General features: G+C 52.1%; 1 protein-coding gene across 1 annotated transcript in view; it reads right to left on the bottom strand.

The window, feature by feature from the left end:
* LOC143973774 (glutathione hydrolase 6-like) overlaps nt 1-18,994 on the bottom strand; it is a 28,134-nt gene extending 9,140 nt beyond the window's left edge. The window contains exons 1-3 of the mRNA XM_077474620.1: nt 18,861-18,994; nt 15,554-15,918; nt 8,971-9,084 (exon numbers count right to left, since the gene is read on the bottom strand). Of these exons, the coding sequence (XP_077330746.1) occupies nt 8,971-9,084; nt 15,554-15,918; nt 18,861-18,949 (568 nt within the window). The 5' untranslated portion in view covers nt 18,950-18,994. The remainder of the gene's footprint in view (nt 1-8,970; nt 9,085-15,553; nt 15,919-18,860) is intronic.
* Between the last annotated feature and the right edge of the window lie 232 nt (nt 18,995-19,226).

Below are 19,226 nucleotides of genomic sequence, written 5' to 3'. Positions count from 1 at the left end.
CTTCTTGTTCTTCTCCAGGCGATGTTGACACGTCGCTCCCTCCGGCCGGAATGCCAGAGCCGCCCTGCGCTGTGACTTATATAGTGACAATGGGGCGGGGTCACATGGTATATGTCACATGGGTTGATGTCACATGGTGACCCCGCCCCCTTACGATGTCATAGTCCCCATGTGACATCAACCCATGTGACCAACCCATGTGACATATACCATGTGACCCCGCCCCATTGTCACTATATAAGTGACCGCACAGCGCGTCCCCGGCATTCCGGCCGGAGAGCTCGTCGAGTCAACATCGCCTGGAGAAGAACAAGAAGAACAAGAAGAAGAACAAGAACGGAAGGCGGCGACGGCGACAGAAGACCGGGCCACCGCCTGTAAAAGAGCTACAAGAAGGCGCGGTGGCCCGGCAGAAGAACCGAAGGCGGCGACAGAAGAACGGAAGACGGCGACAGAAGACCGGGCCACCGGACCAGGCGCGGTGGCCCGGCAGAAGAACCGAAGAGGGGGACAAGACCCCCGAAGTCGGGAGAAGAGGCCGGCGGCGGGGAGGAAGAAAGCCGGACTCCTCCGCTGGCAAAAGAGCTACACACACATAGCGGAGGAGTCCGGCGAGAAGACCCCCGAAGACGGAAGACCCCCGGCTGTGCAATAAAATATTTTTTCCCCCTGTGTTGTGTTTTTATTTGTACTTTATTTCACAGGTGAATGGGTAGGGGTACATTGTACCCCATACTCATTCACATAGGGTGGGGGGCCGGTATCCGGGGGCCCCCTTCTTAAAGGGGGCTCCCGGATTCCGATAAGCCCCCCGCCCGCAGACCCCGACAACCAACGGCCAGGGTTGTCGGGAAGAGGCCCTTGTCCTCATCAACATGGGGACAAGGTGCTTTGGGGTGGGGGGGCCGCGCGGCCCCCCCTTCCCCAAGGCACCCCCCCATGTTGAGGGCACGCGGCCTGGTACGGCTCAGGAGGGGGGGCGCGCTCGCTCGCCCCCCTTTCCTGGCCGGCCGGGTAGCGTGCTCGGACAAGGGTCTGGTGTGGACTTGGGGGGAACCCCCACGCCGATTTTTTTCGGCGTTGGGGTTCCCCTTTAAGCCCATTCCAGGCGGCGGAGCCCGCGACGTCTCCTTCGCGGGCCCCGCCTACCTGTACACGCGCTCGAAATGGGCGGACTTTCCGAGCGGGAACAGTCCGCTCATTTCGAAAGTACAGCGGACAAGCCCACACACGGGCGGACTGTTCGCTCAAACACAGTTTCAGCGGACAGTTTTTCGGAATTTCCGAAAGACTTTGTCCGTCCAACTGTCCGCTGAAACTGTCCGCTGAAAGCCCACACACGAGCGGACTGTCCGCCCAAACACTGTTCAGCGGACAAGGTTGGGCGAACAGTCCGCCCGTGTGTACGCGGCCTTACATTGCACAGCAGGGACAAAGCAGACTGCAAATGTATCAGGAGCGAGTCATCGACCATGTACGGTCACATCTGGCGCTCCCAGGACACCGGCACATGGCTCCGCAGTGTGGGCTTTTTTTAACGTGTCCGCTGCTGACAATAGCGTTGCCATCTGCAATCTTTGCAGTCAACGCGTTAGTCGCGGTAAGCCCAATACTCACCTAGGGACGACCGCCTTAAGAAGGCACATGAGCAGCCATCACCGAGCCCAGTGGGAGCAACGGAACACACAAAGCCACACTGCAGGCTCTCACCGTCCAGCCTCGTCTTCTACTTCTCCTTCTCCTCTCTCCTCACAATTGTCCTCCACTCCACCTTCCATCACGCCAAGCTCACATTTTTCTGCAAAAAGGCAGGCTTCCGTGGGCCTAATGTTTGAGCGTAAAAAAATGATGATGCCGGATAACCCTCTTGCCCAACGGTTGGCGGCTGGCTTGTCAGAACTCATAGCCCGCCAACTACTGCCATATAAACTGGTGGACTCGGAGGCCTTTCGCAAATTTGTGGCCATTGGAACACCACAATGGAAGGTCCCAGGAAGGAAGTATTTCTCAGAGAAGGGCATCCCAGAGCTATATGGCCATGTTCAGCGGCAAGTGAATGTATCTCTGGCACACAGTGTCGGTGCCAAGATACATCTGACCACAGACACGTGGTCTAGCAAACACGGGCAGGGAAGGTATATCAGTTTTACTGCCCACTGGGTGAACCTTCTGACGGCCGTCAAGCATGTAACCCGTGGCACCCGTGTAGATTTGGTTTTACCGCCACGGATTGCATGCAGGCCTGACTCTTCTTCTCCTCCTCCTACTCCATCCTCCTCCCTCTCCTCCTCAGCTGCCTCCTCCTTTTCCGCTGCTAGCGTCTCTTCCACTGCACCGCCCAAGCTCCCCAGAACCTATTCCACATGCCAGGTGAGACGTTGCCATGCCGTGCTGCGTCTGTTGTGCCTGGAAGCAAAGAGCCACACTGGCCCGGCACTCCTTTCAGCTTTGCGTTCACAGGCAGATGAGTGGCTAACACCGCTCAATTTGACAGTTGGTAAAGTGGTGTGTGACAACGGTGCCAATCTGCTTAGCGCATTGAAACAGGGCAAAATCACGCACGTGCCGTGCATGGCACACGTCTTAAACTTGGTCGTGCAGCGATTCCTTGTCAAATACCCTGGGGTCCAGGACATCTTGCGGCAGGCAAGGAAAATCTCGGCCCATTTCAGAAGATCTTACACGGCCATGGCTCGCCTTGCTGACATTCAGCGGCGACACCATCTGCCGGTCAGACGTCTTATTTGCGATTACCCGACGCGATGGAACTCAACCTTCTATATGCTTGATAGGCTGCTCCAGCAGAAACGTGCAGTTAACGTCTACCTGTATGAACTCTGCGGCAGAACAGGTTCTGGGGAGCTGGGGTTTTTTTCACCGCGCCAGTGGCTGCTCATGCGCGACACATGCAGACTTCTGCGGCCATTTGAGGAGATCACCAAACTGGTCAGTCGCAGCCATGGCGCCATCAGTGACATGGTACCTTATGCCTTCTTTCTGGAGCGTGCATTGCGTCGTGTCATTGATCAGGCTGTGGAGGAGCAGGAGCGGGAAGATGAGGAAGTCGCAATGCTGGATGAATTCCCAGGGGGGGCTACTCTATCTGAGACAAGTCAACAACAGGAGTCTGATGAGGAGTCAGAGGAGGATGGTGCCGGGGCGGATGAGCAGGAGCAAGAAGAGCATGCTTTAAACCTTTCTGGGATCCCTGTTGTGCGAGGATGGGGAGAGGAGAATGAAGAGGACGACATTATCCTGGATGATGAGCAGGAGCCAGGCCACCACACCGCTTCCACTTTAGTGCAAATGGGGGCCTTCATGCTCCAGTGTTTTAATAGGGACCCCCGTATAAAAAGCATGAGGGTCAAGGACCAGTACTGGGTGGCAACGTACTTAGACCCCCGGTACAAACACAAAATGGCGGAAATGTTACCGCCGTCGCAGAGGGCTGTCAGAATGCAGCACTTCCAGGCCTTGCTTCGAGAAATGCTGCATTCTGCTTTTGCGTGCGCTGGCAGAGGAGCAATTCCCACTCCCAGAGAAGGATTTGCGGGTACCAATCCAACAGCGCCTGCAAGAAGAGGCCGGTTTGAAGATGTGTTGGTGACTTCGGATATGAGGTCATTCTTTCAGCCGACCCATCGACAGGTGTCATCCGGATCCAGCATCAGGGAACGCCTAGACCGTCAGGTGTCCGACTACATTGGGTTAACGGCCGATGTGGACGCTCTGAGGAGTGATGAACCCCTAGACTACTGGGTGGGCAGGCTTGACCTCTGGCCAGAGCTTGCCCAATTTGCAATCGAACTGTTGGCTTGCCCCTCATCCAGTGTCCTGTCCGAAAGGACGTTCAGCGCAGCAGGGGGGATTGTGACCGATAAGCGTACTCGCCTAGCTCACCACAGTGTTAACTACCTCACATTTCTAAAAATGAATGAGGCATGGATCTCGGAGGAATTCAACACATGTGACCAGTAGACCATGTATATGTCTATAAACTATTTTTTTAATCAAGCACACAGACCTTCTTAATTCATTTGGCTCACTTCCTTGACCCAAAAAAGCACACCGTACTATATGCCCCTACCCTCCTCTTTGAAGAGGTTGAGCGGTGTCATATTTCTACTGGGGCTGCTTATGATATCCCTGTGCTGTGCTGACTTCCTCCTGGGGGTTCTTATTATGAAGGGATCACACTATCCCTGTGCTGTGCTGACTTCCTCCTGGGGGTTCTTATTATGAGGGGATCACACCATCCCTGTGCTGTGCTGACTTCCTCCTGGGGCTGCTTACGGTGCTGCTGTCAGTGCTGTATGTCACGGTGCTGCTGTCAGCGCTGTATGTCACGGTGCTGCTGTCAGCGCTGTATGTCACGGTGCTGCTGTCAGCGCTGTATGTCACGGTGCTGCTGTCAGCGCTGTATGTCACGGTGCTGCTGTCAGCGCTGTATGTCACGGTGCTGCTGTCAGCGCTGTATGTCACGGTGCTGCTGTCAGCGCTGTATGTCACGGTGCTGCTGTCAGCGCTGTATGTCACGGTGCTGCTGTCAGCGCTGTATGTCACGGTGCTGCTGTCAGTGCTCTGTATTACGGTGCTGCTGTCAGATGCCTCTATCACGGTGCATGTGTCATTCCGGTATGTCACGCTGCTGGTGATCATCTCCTGCACCCTCTTCTTTGCCTACCCTGGTCCCTGACCTTCCCTCTCCTCCATTGCCTTCATTAGCTCCATAGTCCTGAATTGTTAGAACAATTTCCCAAATAAAATAAAAATGCTTGTAGTTATCGATCCCAAATTCACCTCATACATGTATTATGTCATTGTCCAGATGGTGGGACTACGTTTTACCCCCTAATAATTACCACGTGGCCGCAAATTCGACATGAAGGTTTGCAAAGTTCGCCTCCCATTGAAGTCAATGGGGCCCGCGGCGAACGTTCGGTTTCGCGAACGTTTGGGTCCGTTCGCATTTCGCGTTCGCGAAACGTCCCGTCGGAAGTTCGTCCATCACTAATGTTGAGTAGCCCAGATCTCACAAGATGATCCTGCACTTGGCTACATGGCATTCCCCGGGATCTTCCCATCAGGTGGATGATGTAACTCCCTACACTGCAGAGGTTGGGGAAGGTAAGGAACGGAAGGTGGAACATCTGCTTTAGGTACCAGGTTATTGATGATGTGTAGGCGATCACTGGAGAGGTAAGTAGAAGTTGACTGGTGGAATAGAGTGGGTAATTGGACACATAAGTGAGATGATTGGTCTCCATAGTGCATGTGGCAGCATCATCCTCACTCTTTCCAATTGTAGGTCCTCCCAATTACCTTCTACCCCTTGATGTGTAGGTCCTCCCAATTACCTTCTACCCCTTGATGAGCTCCCAATCACTTTTTCCCACCAAATGTGTCCTTCCAATCATTTTCTACTCCCTCCTCCCAGTGTGTAAGTCCTCCCAATCACCTTCTACTACCCATGTGTAGGTTTTCCCAAACATCTTCTACCTCTGGGGCATACAGTAGGTCTTCCCAATTATATCCTACCTCATGATGTGTAGGTATGTGTCTTCCTAATTATCTTCTACCCCATTATGTATAGATTGTCTGTCAGGGCTGGCTTAGCCCTTCCTCCTCTGGGGTGGCCGCTCAGCTGTTGGCTAATTGCCAGCTCTCTTCTCTTTCTACAGTTACCAGCTGTTCCCGATGATGCTCGTCTGACCTGCCTATTTAAAGCCTTCCTGCTCACTTTTTTATTTGCCTTCACGTTGGTCACATCAATAGGAACCATCTCCTGATCTTTGTTTCAAGACTGGCTTGCTGACATCCCACCTGGCTTCTTATCCTGCTTGCGGTTGCTCTCCTTGGACCCCTGACTTCAGGCCTGGCTGATTACCCGATCTGGTTAATGAACTTTGGACTGGCTGACTACCCGATCTGGCTACTGGACTCTGGCTATGCTTGACTACGCTTTTTTCTATTTACCTTTTTATTTTTTATTAATAAACAAGTGTGATTAGATTGTACTTCTGTCTCAGTCTGTTTCATGGTTTCTGACATTGTATCAATCAACTTCTACACCTTGCTATGCTGGTTTTCCTAATCACCTTCTACACCTCTACATGTAGATCCACCCAAACATCTCCTACCCCTGATGTATAGGTCTTCTCAATCATCTTGATTGGTAGAGTGTAGGGAGTAATCAAGTTTAAAAAAAAAAAACTAAAACCTAATTCTACAAATCAACAACCTTCTTTTCTATACCAATCAACTTCCAATTACTCCTTATACTCTACCAATCATCTATTACTTATGTGTCCAATTACATACTATACTCCGCCAGTCACCTTCTTCTACTTACCTCTCCAGTGATCGCCTACACTTCATCAATAACCCGATACCTAAAGCAGATGTCCCACCTTCAGTTCCTTAACTTCCTCAACCTCTGCAGTGTAGGGCGTTATGTCGTCCACCTGCCAAGAAGAACCTCGGGGGAAGGCCATGTAGCCAAAATCTCACAAGAAGACCCTGCAGCGCAGTGCCGGATCATCTTGTGGGATCTGGGCTACTCAACATTCTTGTGAATGCAGTTGTAAAGTTTCTAGGCAAACCATAGGGGGTCGAGGGGCCCCAAAGGAAGGAGGTGAGTTGGGCATTAATATCCACAAAAAAAAGTTGTTTACGTAGATGAACCGGAGCATGCCAAAATACATCAAGAAACCTGGCCGGAAAGAGTGAGGATGATGCTGCCACCTGCACTATGGAGATCAGGGAAGGGTAAGTATATTATCTAAGTATATTTCCCCCACGGGTATATTTTATGGAGGGGATCATCATTTCCAACCGTCAGTAAATTTACTGACAGTGTGTGTTTTTTTACAACTGTCTGTAAATATTAGAGGCTGATAATTTGTCCTGCCGTATTGACTCTTACTTGTTATGTTTATTGTCAGTGTTTCCATATCATGTTTATACTGTTTAAATATTGATTGTCTTAGTTTTTTTTCCCCAGTCATTTTTCAGGTTGTCAGAAAAAAATAAAAAAAAATGTGCTCTCTCAGTAGATTTTCCATGTTTTGCCAGTAAAAAAATGCTGCGGGAGGTTGGCAAGCCTTTAGTGGAGGTGGGGCAACTTGAATAAGTGGGTATTCCTATTCACCTTCTACCCTCTGATATGTAGGTCCTCCTAATCATACTCTACCTCCCAATGTGCAGGTCCTCCAAAACACTTTTTACACCTCAGTGTAGGTCCCCCCAATCAACTGTTATCCATCTGATGTGTAAACCCTACAAATCACCTTCTACCCCTTGATGTGTAGGTCCTCCCAATCACCTTCTACCCCTTGATGTGTAGGTCCTCCCAATCACCTTCTACCCCTTGATGTGTAGGTCCTCCCAATCACCTTCTACCCCTTGATGTGTAGGTCCTCCCAATCACCTTCTACCCCTTGATGTGTAGGTCCTCCCAATCACCTTCTACCCCTTGATGTGTAGGTCCTCCCAATCACCGCCTACCCCTTGATGTGTAGGTCCTCCCAATCACCTTCTACCCCTTGATGTGTAGGTCCTCCCAATCACCGCCTACCCCTTGATGTGTAGGTCCTCCCAATCACCGCCTACCCCTTGATGTGTAGGTCCTCCCAATCACCGCCTACCCCTTGATGTGTAGGTCCTCCCAATCACCGCCTACCCCTTGATGTGTAGGTCCTCCCAATCACCGCCTACCCCTTGATGTGTAGGTCCTCCCAATCACTGCCTACCCCTTGATGTGTAGGTCCTCCCAATCACCTTCTACCCCTTGATGTGTAGGTCCTCCCAATTACCTTCTACCCCTTGATGTGTAGGTCCTCCCAATCACCTTCTACCCCTTGATGTGTAGATCCTCCCAATTACCTTCTACCCCTTGATGAGCTCCCAATCACCTTTTCCTACCTAATGTGTCCTTCCAATCATTTTCTACTCCCTCCTCCCAGTGTGTAAGTCCTCCCAATCACCTTCTACTACCCATGTGTAGGTTTTCCCAAACATCTTCTACCTCTGGGGCATACAGTAGGTCTTCCCAATTATATCCTACCTCATGATGTGTAGGTATGTGTCTTCCTAATTATCTTCTACCCCATTATGTATAGATTGTCAGGGCTGGCTTAGCCCTTCCTCCTCTGGGCTGGCCGCTCAGCTGTCGGCTAATTGGCAGCTCTCTTCTCTTTCCACAGTTACCAGCTGTTCCCGATGATGCTCATCTGACCTGCCTATTTAAAGCCTTCCTGCTCACTTTTTCATTTGCCTTCGCGTTGGTCACATCACTAGGAACCATCTCCTGATGTTTGTTTCAAGACTGGCTTGCTGACATCCCTCCTGCCTTCTCAACATGCTTGCGGTTGCTCTCCTTGGATCCCTGACTTCAGGCCTGGCTGATTACCCGATCTGGTTAATGAACTTTGGACTGGCTGACTACCCGATCTGGCTACTGGACTCTGGGTATGCTTGACTACGTTTTTTCCTGTTTACCTTTTTATTTTTTATTAATAAACAAGTGTGATTTGATTGTACTTCTGTCTCTGTCTGTTTCACGGTTCCTGACATTGTCTCAATCAACTTCTACACCTTGCTATGCTGGTTTTCCTAATCACCTTCTACACCTCTACATGTAGATCCACCCAAACATCTCCTACCCCTGATGTATAGGTCTTCTCAATCATCTTCTGACCCCTGATGTGTAGATCCTCCCAATCATCTTTTACCACCTGATATGAAGGTCCTCCAGTCACCTTCTAGTCTCAATGTATAGTTCCTCCCATCACCTTTTACTGCCCCACCACCTTCCCATATGAAGGTCCACGCAAAACATCTTCTACCTTTGATGTGTAAGTCTTTCCAATCATCTTCCCCCCCTCTGATGTGTATGTATAGGTCATCCCAATCACATTTATGTATAGTCTGTAGCACCAATCCTACAGGTGAAGGTAGACAATCACTTACCCAAGCTGGAAGTGTGTGGGTGTACAACCACCAAACAGAACACAGCAAAGATTCCTGCATCAACCACCGAACCCCCCAACTGGAGGATGTCCCGAGCCAACATGGAGCATGTCTCTGTCACCAAGGAAAGAAAAGAGTAACATGTGATGAATGTGAGGGAGTAATCATGAACAGTGATGGGTCACATTCAACTGGACTTGTTCTGTCATGATGAATGAGCAGCACAGTGGTGTAGTGGTTAGCACTCTTGCCTAGCAGTGAAAAGGTTTGCTGGTTCAAATCCCAACCATGACACTACCTGCCTGGAGTTTGCATGTTCTCCCTGTGCTTGCGTGGGTTTCCTCCGGGTACTCCGGTTTCCTCCCACACTCCAAAGACATGCTGATAGGTTAATTGCCCTTTGTCCAAAATTGGCCCTAGTATATGAATGGGGACCTTGGATTGTGGGCTCCTTGAGGTTAGGGACTGATGTGAGTGTGTAATGTACAGGGATAGGGACAATTGTAGACACTCACTCAGGTTGAACTGGATGGACTGGTGTCTTTATTCAACCTTACCAACTATGAAGATGTTTCCTCCTCATTTTTTTTTTTTTAAATTAGATTATTTATTGTATCATCCTTATTTCTAATGAGTGTCAGGAACATTCCCAATTATTTATACCCCAATATGCCAGGAACTTCTCCCAGTAATTTTAGCAACTTCATCCAATCACCATGGCGTGTGTAAAAACAGAAAAAAAAAAAAAGATGTTGATTGTTCAAGAACCTGGTGGGAGGTGTGAGCATTGCAGCGCACCCTGTTCTGTTCCAAGTCTGAATGGGACGGGTCTCAAATTTAAACCTCTCATCCTGTTCTTGGGTATGTGTTACACTATCATCAGGGGTGCCATCATTTGATGGCACCCCTGATGAACTCAGACAGGTCTCTGGTAGATTGGTATAGCTTTCAGAGCGATTTAAGTATTGTAAAGAGTTCACAGCAATTGAATCCTCTTAGTGCACCCGTGAGGAGGAAGAAGCAGGGGGGGGGGGGGGGGAGACTCAGATAGGAGGAAGAAGCGGGGGGGGGAAGACTCGGAGAGGAGGAAGAGGCAGGGGGGGGGAAGACTCGGAGAGGAGGAAGAGGCAGGGGGGGGAAGACTCGGAGAGGAGGAAGAAGCGGGGGGGAAGACTCGGAGAGGAGGAAGAGGCAGGGGGGGGGAAGACTCGGAGAGGAGGAAGAGGCAGGGGGGGGAAGACTCGGAGAGGAGGAAGAGGCAGGGGGGGGGAAGACTCGGAGAGGAGGAAGAGGCAGGGGGGGGAAGACTCGGAGAGGAGGAAGAGGCAGGGGGGGGGGAAGACTCGGAGAGGAGGAAGAGGCAGGGGGGGGGGGAAGACTCGGAGAGGAGGAAGAGGCAGGGGGGGGAAGACTCGGAGAGGAGGAAGAGGCAGGGGGGGGAAGACTCGGAGAGGAGGAAGAGGCAGGGGGGGGGAAGACTCGGAGAGGAGGAAGAGGCAGGGGGGGGGAAGACTCGGAGAGGAGGAAGAGGCAGGGGGGGGGAAGACTCGGAGAGGAGGAAGAGGCAGGGGGGGGAAGACTCGGAGAGGAGGAAGAGGCAGGGGGGGGGGAAGACTCGGAGAGGAGGAAGAGGCAGGGGGGGGGAAGACTCGGAGAGGAGGAAGAGGCAGGGGGGGGAAGACTCGGAGAGGAGGAAGAGGCAGGGGGGGGAAGACTCGGAGAGGAGGAAGAGGCAGGGGGGGAAGACTCGGAGAGGAGGTAGAGGCAGGGGGGGAAGACTCGGAGAGGAGGAAGAGGCAGGGGGGGAGACTCGGAGAGGAGGAAGAGGCAGGGGGGAAGACTCGGAGAGGAGGAAGAGGCAGGGGGGGAAGACTCGGAGAGGAGGAAGAGGCAGGGGTGGAAGACTCGGAGAGGAGGAAGAGGCAGGGGGGGAAGACTCGGAGAGGAGGAAGAGGCAGGGGGGGAAGACTCGGAGAGGAGGAAGAGGCGGGGGGGGAAGACTCGGAGAGGAGGAAGAGGCGGGGGGGGAAGACTCGGAGAGGAGGAAGAGGCGGGGGGGGAAGACTCGGAGAGGAGGAAGAGGCAGGGGGGAAGACTCGGAGAGGAGGAAGAAGCAGGGGGGGGGGAAGACTCGGAGAGGAGGAAGAAGCAGGGGGGGGGGGGGGGGGGAAGACTCGGAGAGGAGGAAGAGGCAGGGGGGGAAGACTCGGAGAGGAGGAAGAGGCAGGGGGGGAAGACTCGGAGAGGAGGAAGAGGCAGGGGGGGGAAGACTCGGAGAGGAGGAAGAGGCAGGGGGGGGGAAGACTCGGAGAGGAGGAAGAGGCAGGGGGGGGGGGGGGGGGAAGACTCGGAGAGGAGGAAGAGGCGGGGGGGGAAGACTCGGAGAGGAGGAAGAGGCGGGGGGGAAGACTCGGAGAGGAGGAAGAGGCAGGGGGGGGAAGACTCGGAGAGGAGGAAGAGGCAGGGGGGGAAGACTCGGAGAGGAGGAAGAGGCGGGGGGGAAGACTCGGAGAGGAGGAAGAGGCGGGGGGGAAGACTCGGAGAGGAGGAAGAGGCAGGGGGGGGGAAGACTCGGAGAGGAGGAAGAGGCAGGGGGGGGAAGACTCGGAGAGGAGGAAGAGGCAGGGGGGGGGAAGACTCGGAGAGGAGGAAGAGGCAGGGGGGGGGAAGACTCGGAGAGGAGGAAGAGGCAGGGGGGGGGAAGACTCGGAGAGGAGGAAGAGGCAGGGGGGGGAAGACTCGGAGAGGAGGAAGAGGCGGGGGGGGAAGACTCGGAGAGGAGGAAGAGGCGGGGGGGGAAGACTCGGAGAGGAGGAAGAGGCGGGGGGGGAAGACTCGGAGAGGAGGAAGAGGCGGGGGGGAAGACTCGGAGAGGAGGAAGAGGCAGGGGGGGGGAAGACTCGGAGAGGAGGAAGAGGCAGGGGGGGAAGACTCGGAGAGGAGGAAGAGGCAGGGGGGGAAGACTCGGAGAGGAGGAAGAGGCAGGGGGGGAAGACTCGGAGAGGAGGAAGAGGCGGGGGGGAAGACTCGGAGAGGAGGAAGAGGCAGGGGGGAAGACTCGGAGAGGAGGAAGAAGCAGGGGGGGGGGGAAGACTCGGAGAGGAGGAAGAGGCAGGGGGGGGAAGACTCAGAGAGGAGGAAGAGGCAGGGGGGGAAGACTCGGAGAGGAGGAAGAGGCAGGGGGGGGAAGACTCGGAGAGGAGGAAGAGGCAGGGGAGGGAAGACTCGGAGAGGAGGAAGAGGCAGGGGGGGAAGACTCGGAGAGGAGGAAGAGGCAGGGGGGGAAGACTCGGAGAGGAGGAAGAGGCAGGGGGGAAGACTCGGAGAGGAGGAAGAAGCAGGGGGGGGGGAAAGACTCGGAGAGGAGGAAGAGGCAGGGGGGGAAGACTCGGAGAGGAGGAAGAGGCAGGGGGGGGAAGACTCGGAGAGGAGGAAGAGGCAGGGGGGGAAGACTCGGAGAGGAGGAAGAGGCAGGGGGGGGAAGACTCGGAGAGGAGGAAGAGGCAGGGGGGGAAGACTCGGAGAGGAGGAAGAAGCAGGGGGGGAAGACTCGGAGAGGAGGAAGAAGAGGCAGGGGGGGGGAAGACTCGGAGAGGAGGAAGAAGAGGCAGGGGGGGGGGAAGACTCGGAGAGGAGGAAGAGGCAGGGGGGGGGGAAGACTCGGAGAGGAGAAAGAGGCAGGGGGAAAGTCAGAGAGAAGAAAGGAGCAGGGGGGAAGACTCAGAGAGGAGGAAACAGTTTTTACCTTTGGTGCATAAACAAAAGCTAGTAGAAACTAGTGTTGAAAATTATATCCCTAAATTGATATTATCACTAAAAAGTTAAATACAAAAAGGATAAGAAAAATGGGAGTGGGGGGGGGGGGGGCGGGGGTTCTCACAAGGAGAGCCCTCAAAGTTGGACAAAATTAGTCCGGTACCTCATCCTAAAAGATTCATTACACAAACTAACCTAACTACTAAACTAGAAGGACTATAACAATATCAATAGGTAAAAATGTATCAAAAATATTCATCGTATGGAGTAAAAACATTGGAAAAACATGAAATTGTACATATGTACCACAAACAAAACATACAAAAAATAGGAACATAAAAATGTTCTTCTTAGTGTTGATTATCACCAACCCCACATCCATGGGGGGGATGTCAGACTTGCTGTTGCTCCGATGTAGGTTGCGTTTCGTGGGGCACAGCTCACTTCTTCAGGAAATGTAAAAACACAGACAATACACTAGAATAAACAATGCAAATGTCAGTCAAGATCACATCTCATCACTCGGTGTAGTGGTCTAGTGATCTATTGCCACATATTTTGAAATTTTGTACAAAAAAAGGAGATATATAAATGGAGTAGAAGAGTATATCATATGTATTCTTCACACAATCAGCGGCCGCTCCCTCCTGATCAGATGGCACAGTCCACACACAGTTTGTAAGGGGGTCAGGCTCCTATATGAACATTCCAGATGGAATGATACATCATACAGGTAGTAGAGTCATCCATACAGTATATCATCATATTGCCAAGTACACTATATGATTAGACCAAGGATATCATAATGTGGGCAGGGGGCGGACTGACCATTGGGCCACTCGGGCACTGCCCGAGGGCCCCGTTCCACTAGGGTGCCCCATCAGGGTTGCCAGCCTCAGTAAAACCAGGGAAAGTATGTAAAAATCTTTTTTTTTTTTACATCTGTCTCTGAAATGTCCCTTACCGACATCCTTTTGGTCTAAAAATCCCGAGATTATAGCTGCCCCGCCTCTCCAGTACCTTCTCAGCCAATAGAAACATGTCTGTGTATACTGTGTGCACATGTATGTGTATACTGTGTGATTGTATACTGTGTGTGTGTTTTTGTGTATACTGTGTGTGTGTTTGTGTATACTGTGTGGCCCCATAATCTCCTATTGCCCGGGGGCCCCATGAGTTGTCAGTCCGCCCCTGGAGGGACAGTATTAATACGTTAGGCCTTCGAAGGTTGGAACGGGAGCATGTTCTGGTCTTATAGGGTGGAGCGGGGAAAGACCAATGGGAGGAAGTTTAACATCTGTCTGTGTATACGGTGTGATTGTATACGGTGTGATTGTATACTGTGTGTGCGCATGTGTATATACTGTGTGGCCCCATATGAATGTGGGGTTCCCAAAATTACAAAACTACACCCTTATTGTTTATTCTAGTGTATGACTGAAGAAGCGAGCTGTGCCCTGCGAAACGCAACCTGCGTCGGAGCAACAGCAAGTCTTACATCCCCCCCATGGATGGTGATAATCCGAGAAGAAAATTTTTATGTTCATTTTTTGATACATATGTACAATTTCATGTTTTTCCAATGTTTTTATGCTGTGCAATAAATATTTTTGATACTTGTTTACCTATTAGTAGCGTTATAGTCCTTCTAGTTTAGTAGTAAGGGTCTTTGTGTAATAAAATACAAAGGAAAATTATAAACCAAAAAACTATCCACAACTTTCTTAACCACTTTCAGCCCCGGACCATTTTGCTGGTCAAAGACCAGACCACTTTTTGCGATTTTGCGGCACTGCGTCGCTTTAACTGACAATTGCGCGGTCGTGCGCCGTGGCTCCCAAACAAAGATTTACGTCCTTTTTTTCCCACAAATAGAGCTTTCTTTTGGTGGTATTTAAACACCCCTGCGGTTTTTATTTTTTGCGCTATAAACAAAAATAGAGCGACAATTTTGAAAAAAAAAACACATTATTTTTAACTTTTTGTTATAATAAGTATCCCCCAAAAATATACAAAAAAAAAAACATTTTTTCCCCTCAGTTTAGTCCGATACGTATTCTTCTACATATTTTTGGTAAAAAAAAAAAAAAAAATATCGCAATAAGCGATTATTGATTGGTTTGCGCAAAAGTTATAGCGTTTACAAAATAGGGATAGTTTTATAGCATTTTTATTAATAATTTTTTATTATTTTTTTTTTTTTTTACTAGTAATGGCGGCGATCAGCGATTTTTATTGTGACTGCGACATTGTGGGGGACACATCGGACATTTTTGACACATTTTTGGGACCATTGTCATTTATACAGCAATCAGTGCTATATAAAATGCAGTGATTCCTGTGTAAATGACACTGGCAGTGAAGGGGGTTAACCAGTGGGTGGCAGTGTAGGGGGTTAAGTGTTCCTAGGGGCGTGTTACTAACTGTGGGGGGGGGGGGGGGGTTGGGCTTTCATTTAGTGAACACTGATCTCTCGCTCCAATCACATGGAGCAGAGATCAGCGTCACTAGTTGCTAGGCAGAATGGAGAAATGTTGTTTACAATGGCACTTCCTCCATTCGGCAGCTCCGTGAGACGATCGTGGCGATCGAGTCTGCGGGTCCCGCGACCGGACTCACGGGGGTCCCGACCAGTGCGGTAGCGCGCCGCTGGCGGCGCGCTCCCGATGGCAGGGCGGCAAATTTAAAAAGGGACGTACATGTACGCCCATTTGCCTGCCTGTGCCATTCTGTCGACGTACATCGTCATTTTGCGCTGGTCGGGAAGTGGTTAAAATACCCCTAAGAGGTCGTAGGGTTCTATAAATCAACAGATTATATTCCTCACCAGAGTCGGTAACGGCTGCTGCTTGGTGGAAGGTGCCTCCAAAATGGCGATGGCCAGAAGAAGAGTTCCCGTCTTCATCTCCCTCAGCCTCTTCTTGGTCCGACGTTTGGGAATCATGGTGGTGGTGGTGACCTTCTCCTAGCTCTTCATGGTTGGCCATTGATGGGGGACCTCCAGAAACATTACTATCTGAGGACTCGTCGAGGTGGACACCAAATTTCGGTTGGGTAGCTGGCGTTTCTGGATTTCTGAACTCGACATCGTACAAGACAAAGCCGACGGCCACCACCAGTAGGAGTAAGGAGGAGAAGATTCGAAAACAGGATTCTCGATAGCGCTTCCGGATGATGGGCGATGGCGGTCGGCTGCAAGAACAATGAAAATGATTTATTCTATTATATCATTATAGTAAACTCGTATTGTTCTCACCAAACCAAGTTATGGGTTCCGGTATCTCGTCCCCGAAGCCATACTGAATACACGGACACGGGGGGGTCGGACTTTAAATAGGTTTTAATCTGTATTAAAGAAATATTTTTTTATAAATTTTGTATGTATTTATTATTATATTCTATATATCATCATGTTTGGTATCTCATCTCCTCTTCATATCTTTCCATATCACCACCTCCCCAATCTCTGACCATGGCTACCATATCTAGCAACAAAAAGAAGTTCTGGTATCCTTCTGGTATGGGTTTGGCAAATGAAGTAGTGTTGGTACTATAGAGTGCTATAGAAGCAAATGGAAAGCAGATTAGGGTTTAAGCCCCGGACCATTTTGCTGGCCAAAGACCAGAGCGCTTTCTGCGATTCGGCACTGCGCCGATTTAACTGACAATTGCGCGGTCGTGCGACATGGCTCCCAAACAAATATAAAATCGATTAAATGCCAACATCAACTCCTTCACACCATGGAGGTCCCGACGTGCACTTTTCATTTCGTGTTGTGTGGGAAGATATGCAAATTCACACACAATGTGATCAGAGCCTGAGAGTTGTCATTGAGGGATATGAGTTTTGTATAGAAGAACACACATAGCACCGCCCCCTCATTGACACCCAGCACCGCCCCCTCATTGACACCCAACACCGCCCCCTCACCGACACCCAGCACCGCCCTCCTCACCGACACCCAGCACCGCCCTCCTCACCGACACCCTGCACCGCCCTCCTCACCAACACCCAGCACCGCCCCTCATTGACACCCAGCACCGCCCTCCTCATTGACACCCAGCACCGCCCTCCTCATTGACACCCAGCACCGCCCTCCTCATTGACACCCAGCACCGCCCTCCTCATTGACACCCAGCACCGCCCTCCTCATTGACACCCAGCACCGCCCTCCTCATTGACACCCAGCACCGCCCCCTCATTGACACCCAGCACCGCCCCCTCATTGACACCCATCACCACCCCCCTCATTGACACCCAGCACCGCCCTCCTCATTGACACCCATCACCGCCCCCCTCATTGACACCCAGCACCGCCCCCTCATTGACACCCAACACCGCCCCCTCACCGACACCCAGCACCGCCCTCCTCACGACACCCAGCACCGCCCTCCTCACCGACACCCAGCACCGCCCTCCTCACCGACACCCAGCACCGCCCTCCTCACCGACACCCAGCACCGCCCTCCTCACCGACACCCTGCACCGCCCTCCTCACCGACACCCTGCACCGCCCTCCTCACCGACACCCTGCACCGCCCTCCTCACCGACACCCTGCACCGCCCTCCTCACCAACACCCAGCACCGCCCCTCATTGACACCCAGCACCGCCCTCACCGACACCCAGCACCGCCCCCTCACCGACACCCAGCACCGCCCCCTCACCGACACCCAGCACCGCCCTCACCGACACCCAGCACCGCCCTCCTCACCGACACCCAGCACCGCCCCCTCATTGACACCCAGCACCGCCCCTCATTGACACCCAGCACCGCCCTCCTCATTGACACCCAGCACCGCCCTCCTCATTGACACCCAGCACCGCCCCCTCATTGACACCCAGCACCGCCCCCTCATTGACACCCAGCACCGCCCCCTCATTGACACCCATCACCACCCCCCTCATTGACACCCAGCACCGCCCTCCTCATTGACACCCATCACCGCCCCCCTCATTGACACCCAGCACCGCCCTCCTCATTGACACCCAGCACCGCCCTCCTCATTGACACCCAGCACCGCCCTCCTCATTGACACCCATCACCGCCCTCCTCATTGACACCCATCACCGCCCTCCTCATTGACACCAAGCACCGCCCTCCTCCATTGACACCCAGCACCGCCCCCTCATTGACACCCAGCACCGCCCTCCTCATTGACACCCATCACCACCCCCCTCATTGACACCCAGCACCGCCCCCTCATTGACACCCATCACCACCCCCCTCATTGACACCCAGCACCGCCCTCCTCATTGACACCCAGCACCGCCCCCTCATTGACACCCAGCACCGCCCTCCTCATTGACACCCAGCACTGCCCTCCTCATTGACACCCAGCAACATCCAGCCGTACAGGTCTGACACACTGCACCGGCAGAACCCGATACACCGGTTGTGCTGGTGACAGCACACAACTCCATCCCCCACACTACAGTATACATCACTGCTAAACAATATGTATACAGCTGTTCCTGGCCAATATATACATCTTTGTGGACATTATATATTGGTCCGGAGGGTTCAATATTGAGTTGGCCCTTTGCAGCTATAACAGCTTCACCTCTTCTGGGAAGGTTTAGGAGATGTGTCTATGGAAATGTCTGACCATTCTTCCAGAAGTGCATTTGTGAGGTCAGGCACTGATGTTGGATGAGAAGGCCTGGCTCGCAGTCTCCGCTCTAATTCATCCCAAAGGTGTTCTATCGGGTTGAGGTCAGGACTCTGTGCAGGCTGGATACAAAATTCCCCTCCCCACACACACACACACACACACACACTTTTCACATATTTATTTGTATCATTTTCCTTCCACTTCACAATTATGTGACACTTTGTGTTGGTTCATCACATAAAATGCCAATAAAATACATTTATGGTTTTGGGTGTAACATGAGAAGATGTGGGGAATGTCAGGGGTGTGAATACTTTAAGACACTGTATATATTTGTGACCGGTATACAGATACCGAGTACAGAGCAAACCCGACCTCCGCACAGCACAGAGTACATCACTGTATATACGCTAATCAGTATATAGAGATAGTCATACCTGTACAGGTGGATGGAGACCCCTCCCCCCGGGATATATATAGTATATGTATAGATGGTGACCCCCTATATAGAGATATTACCTGTACAGGTGGATGGAGACCTCCTCCCCCTCCTCCCCCGGGGAGTTCTGCACTTTCTGGTATCGGATTTCGGGTCTCGGTGGAGCCATCAGTCCCTGTCCTCACCTCTTCCTGACTCACCTGTTACCAGACACACCCGAGACACGCCCATCACCTCTCTATCTCCGCCCACCACCCGTCCATCTCCGCCCATCACCTGTTACCAGACACACCCGAGACACGCCCATCACCTGTCCACCTCCGCCCATCACCTCTCCATCTCCGCCCATCACCTGTCCATCTCCGACCACCATCTCTCCATCTCCGCCCACTACCTGCCCATCTCCGCCCACCACCTGTTCATCTCCGCCCACCTCTATACGAGTC

Source organism: Lithobates pipiens, unplaced genomic scaffold, assembly GCF_037356315.1.
Source record: "Lithobates pipiens isolate NorthernLeopardFrog02 unplaced genomic scaffold, aLitPip1_a1.2 Scaffold_96, whole genome shotgun sequence".
Classification (NCBI taxonomy): domain Eukaryota; kingdom Metazoa; phylum Chordata; class Amphibia; order Anura; family Ranidae; genus Lithobates; species Lithobates pipiens.
The sequence above is the reverse complement of the archived record's forward strand: the minus strand, read 5'-3'. Positions and strand labels throughout refer to the sequence as shown.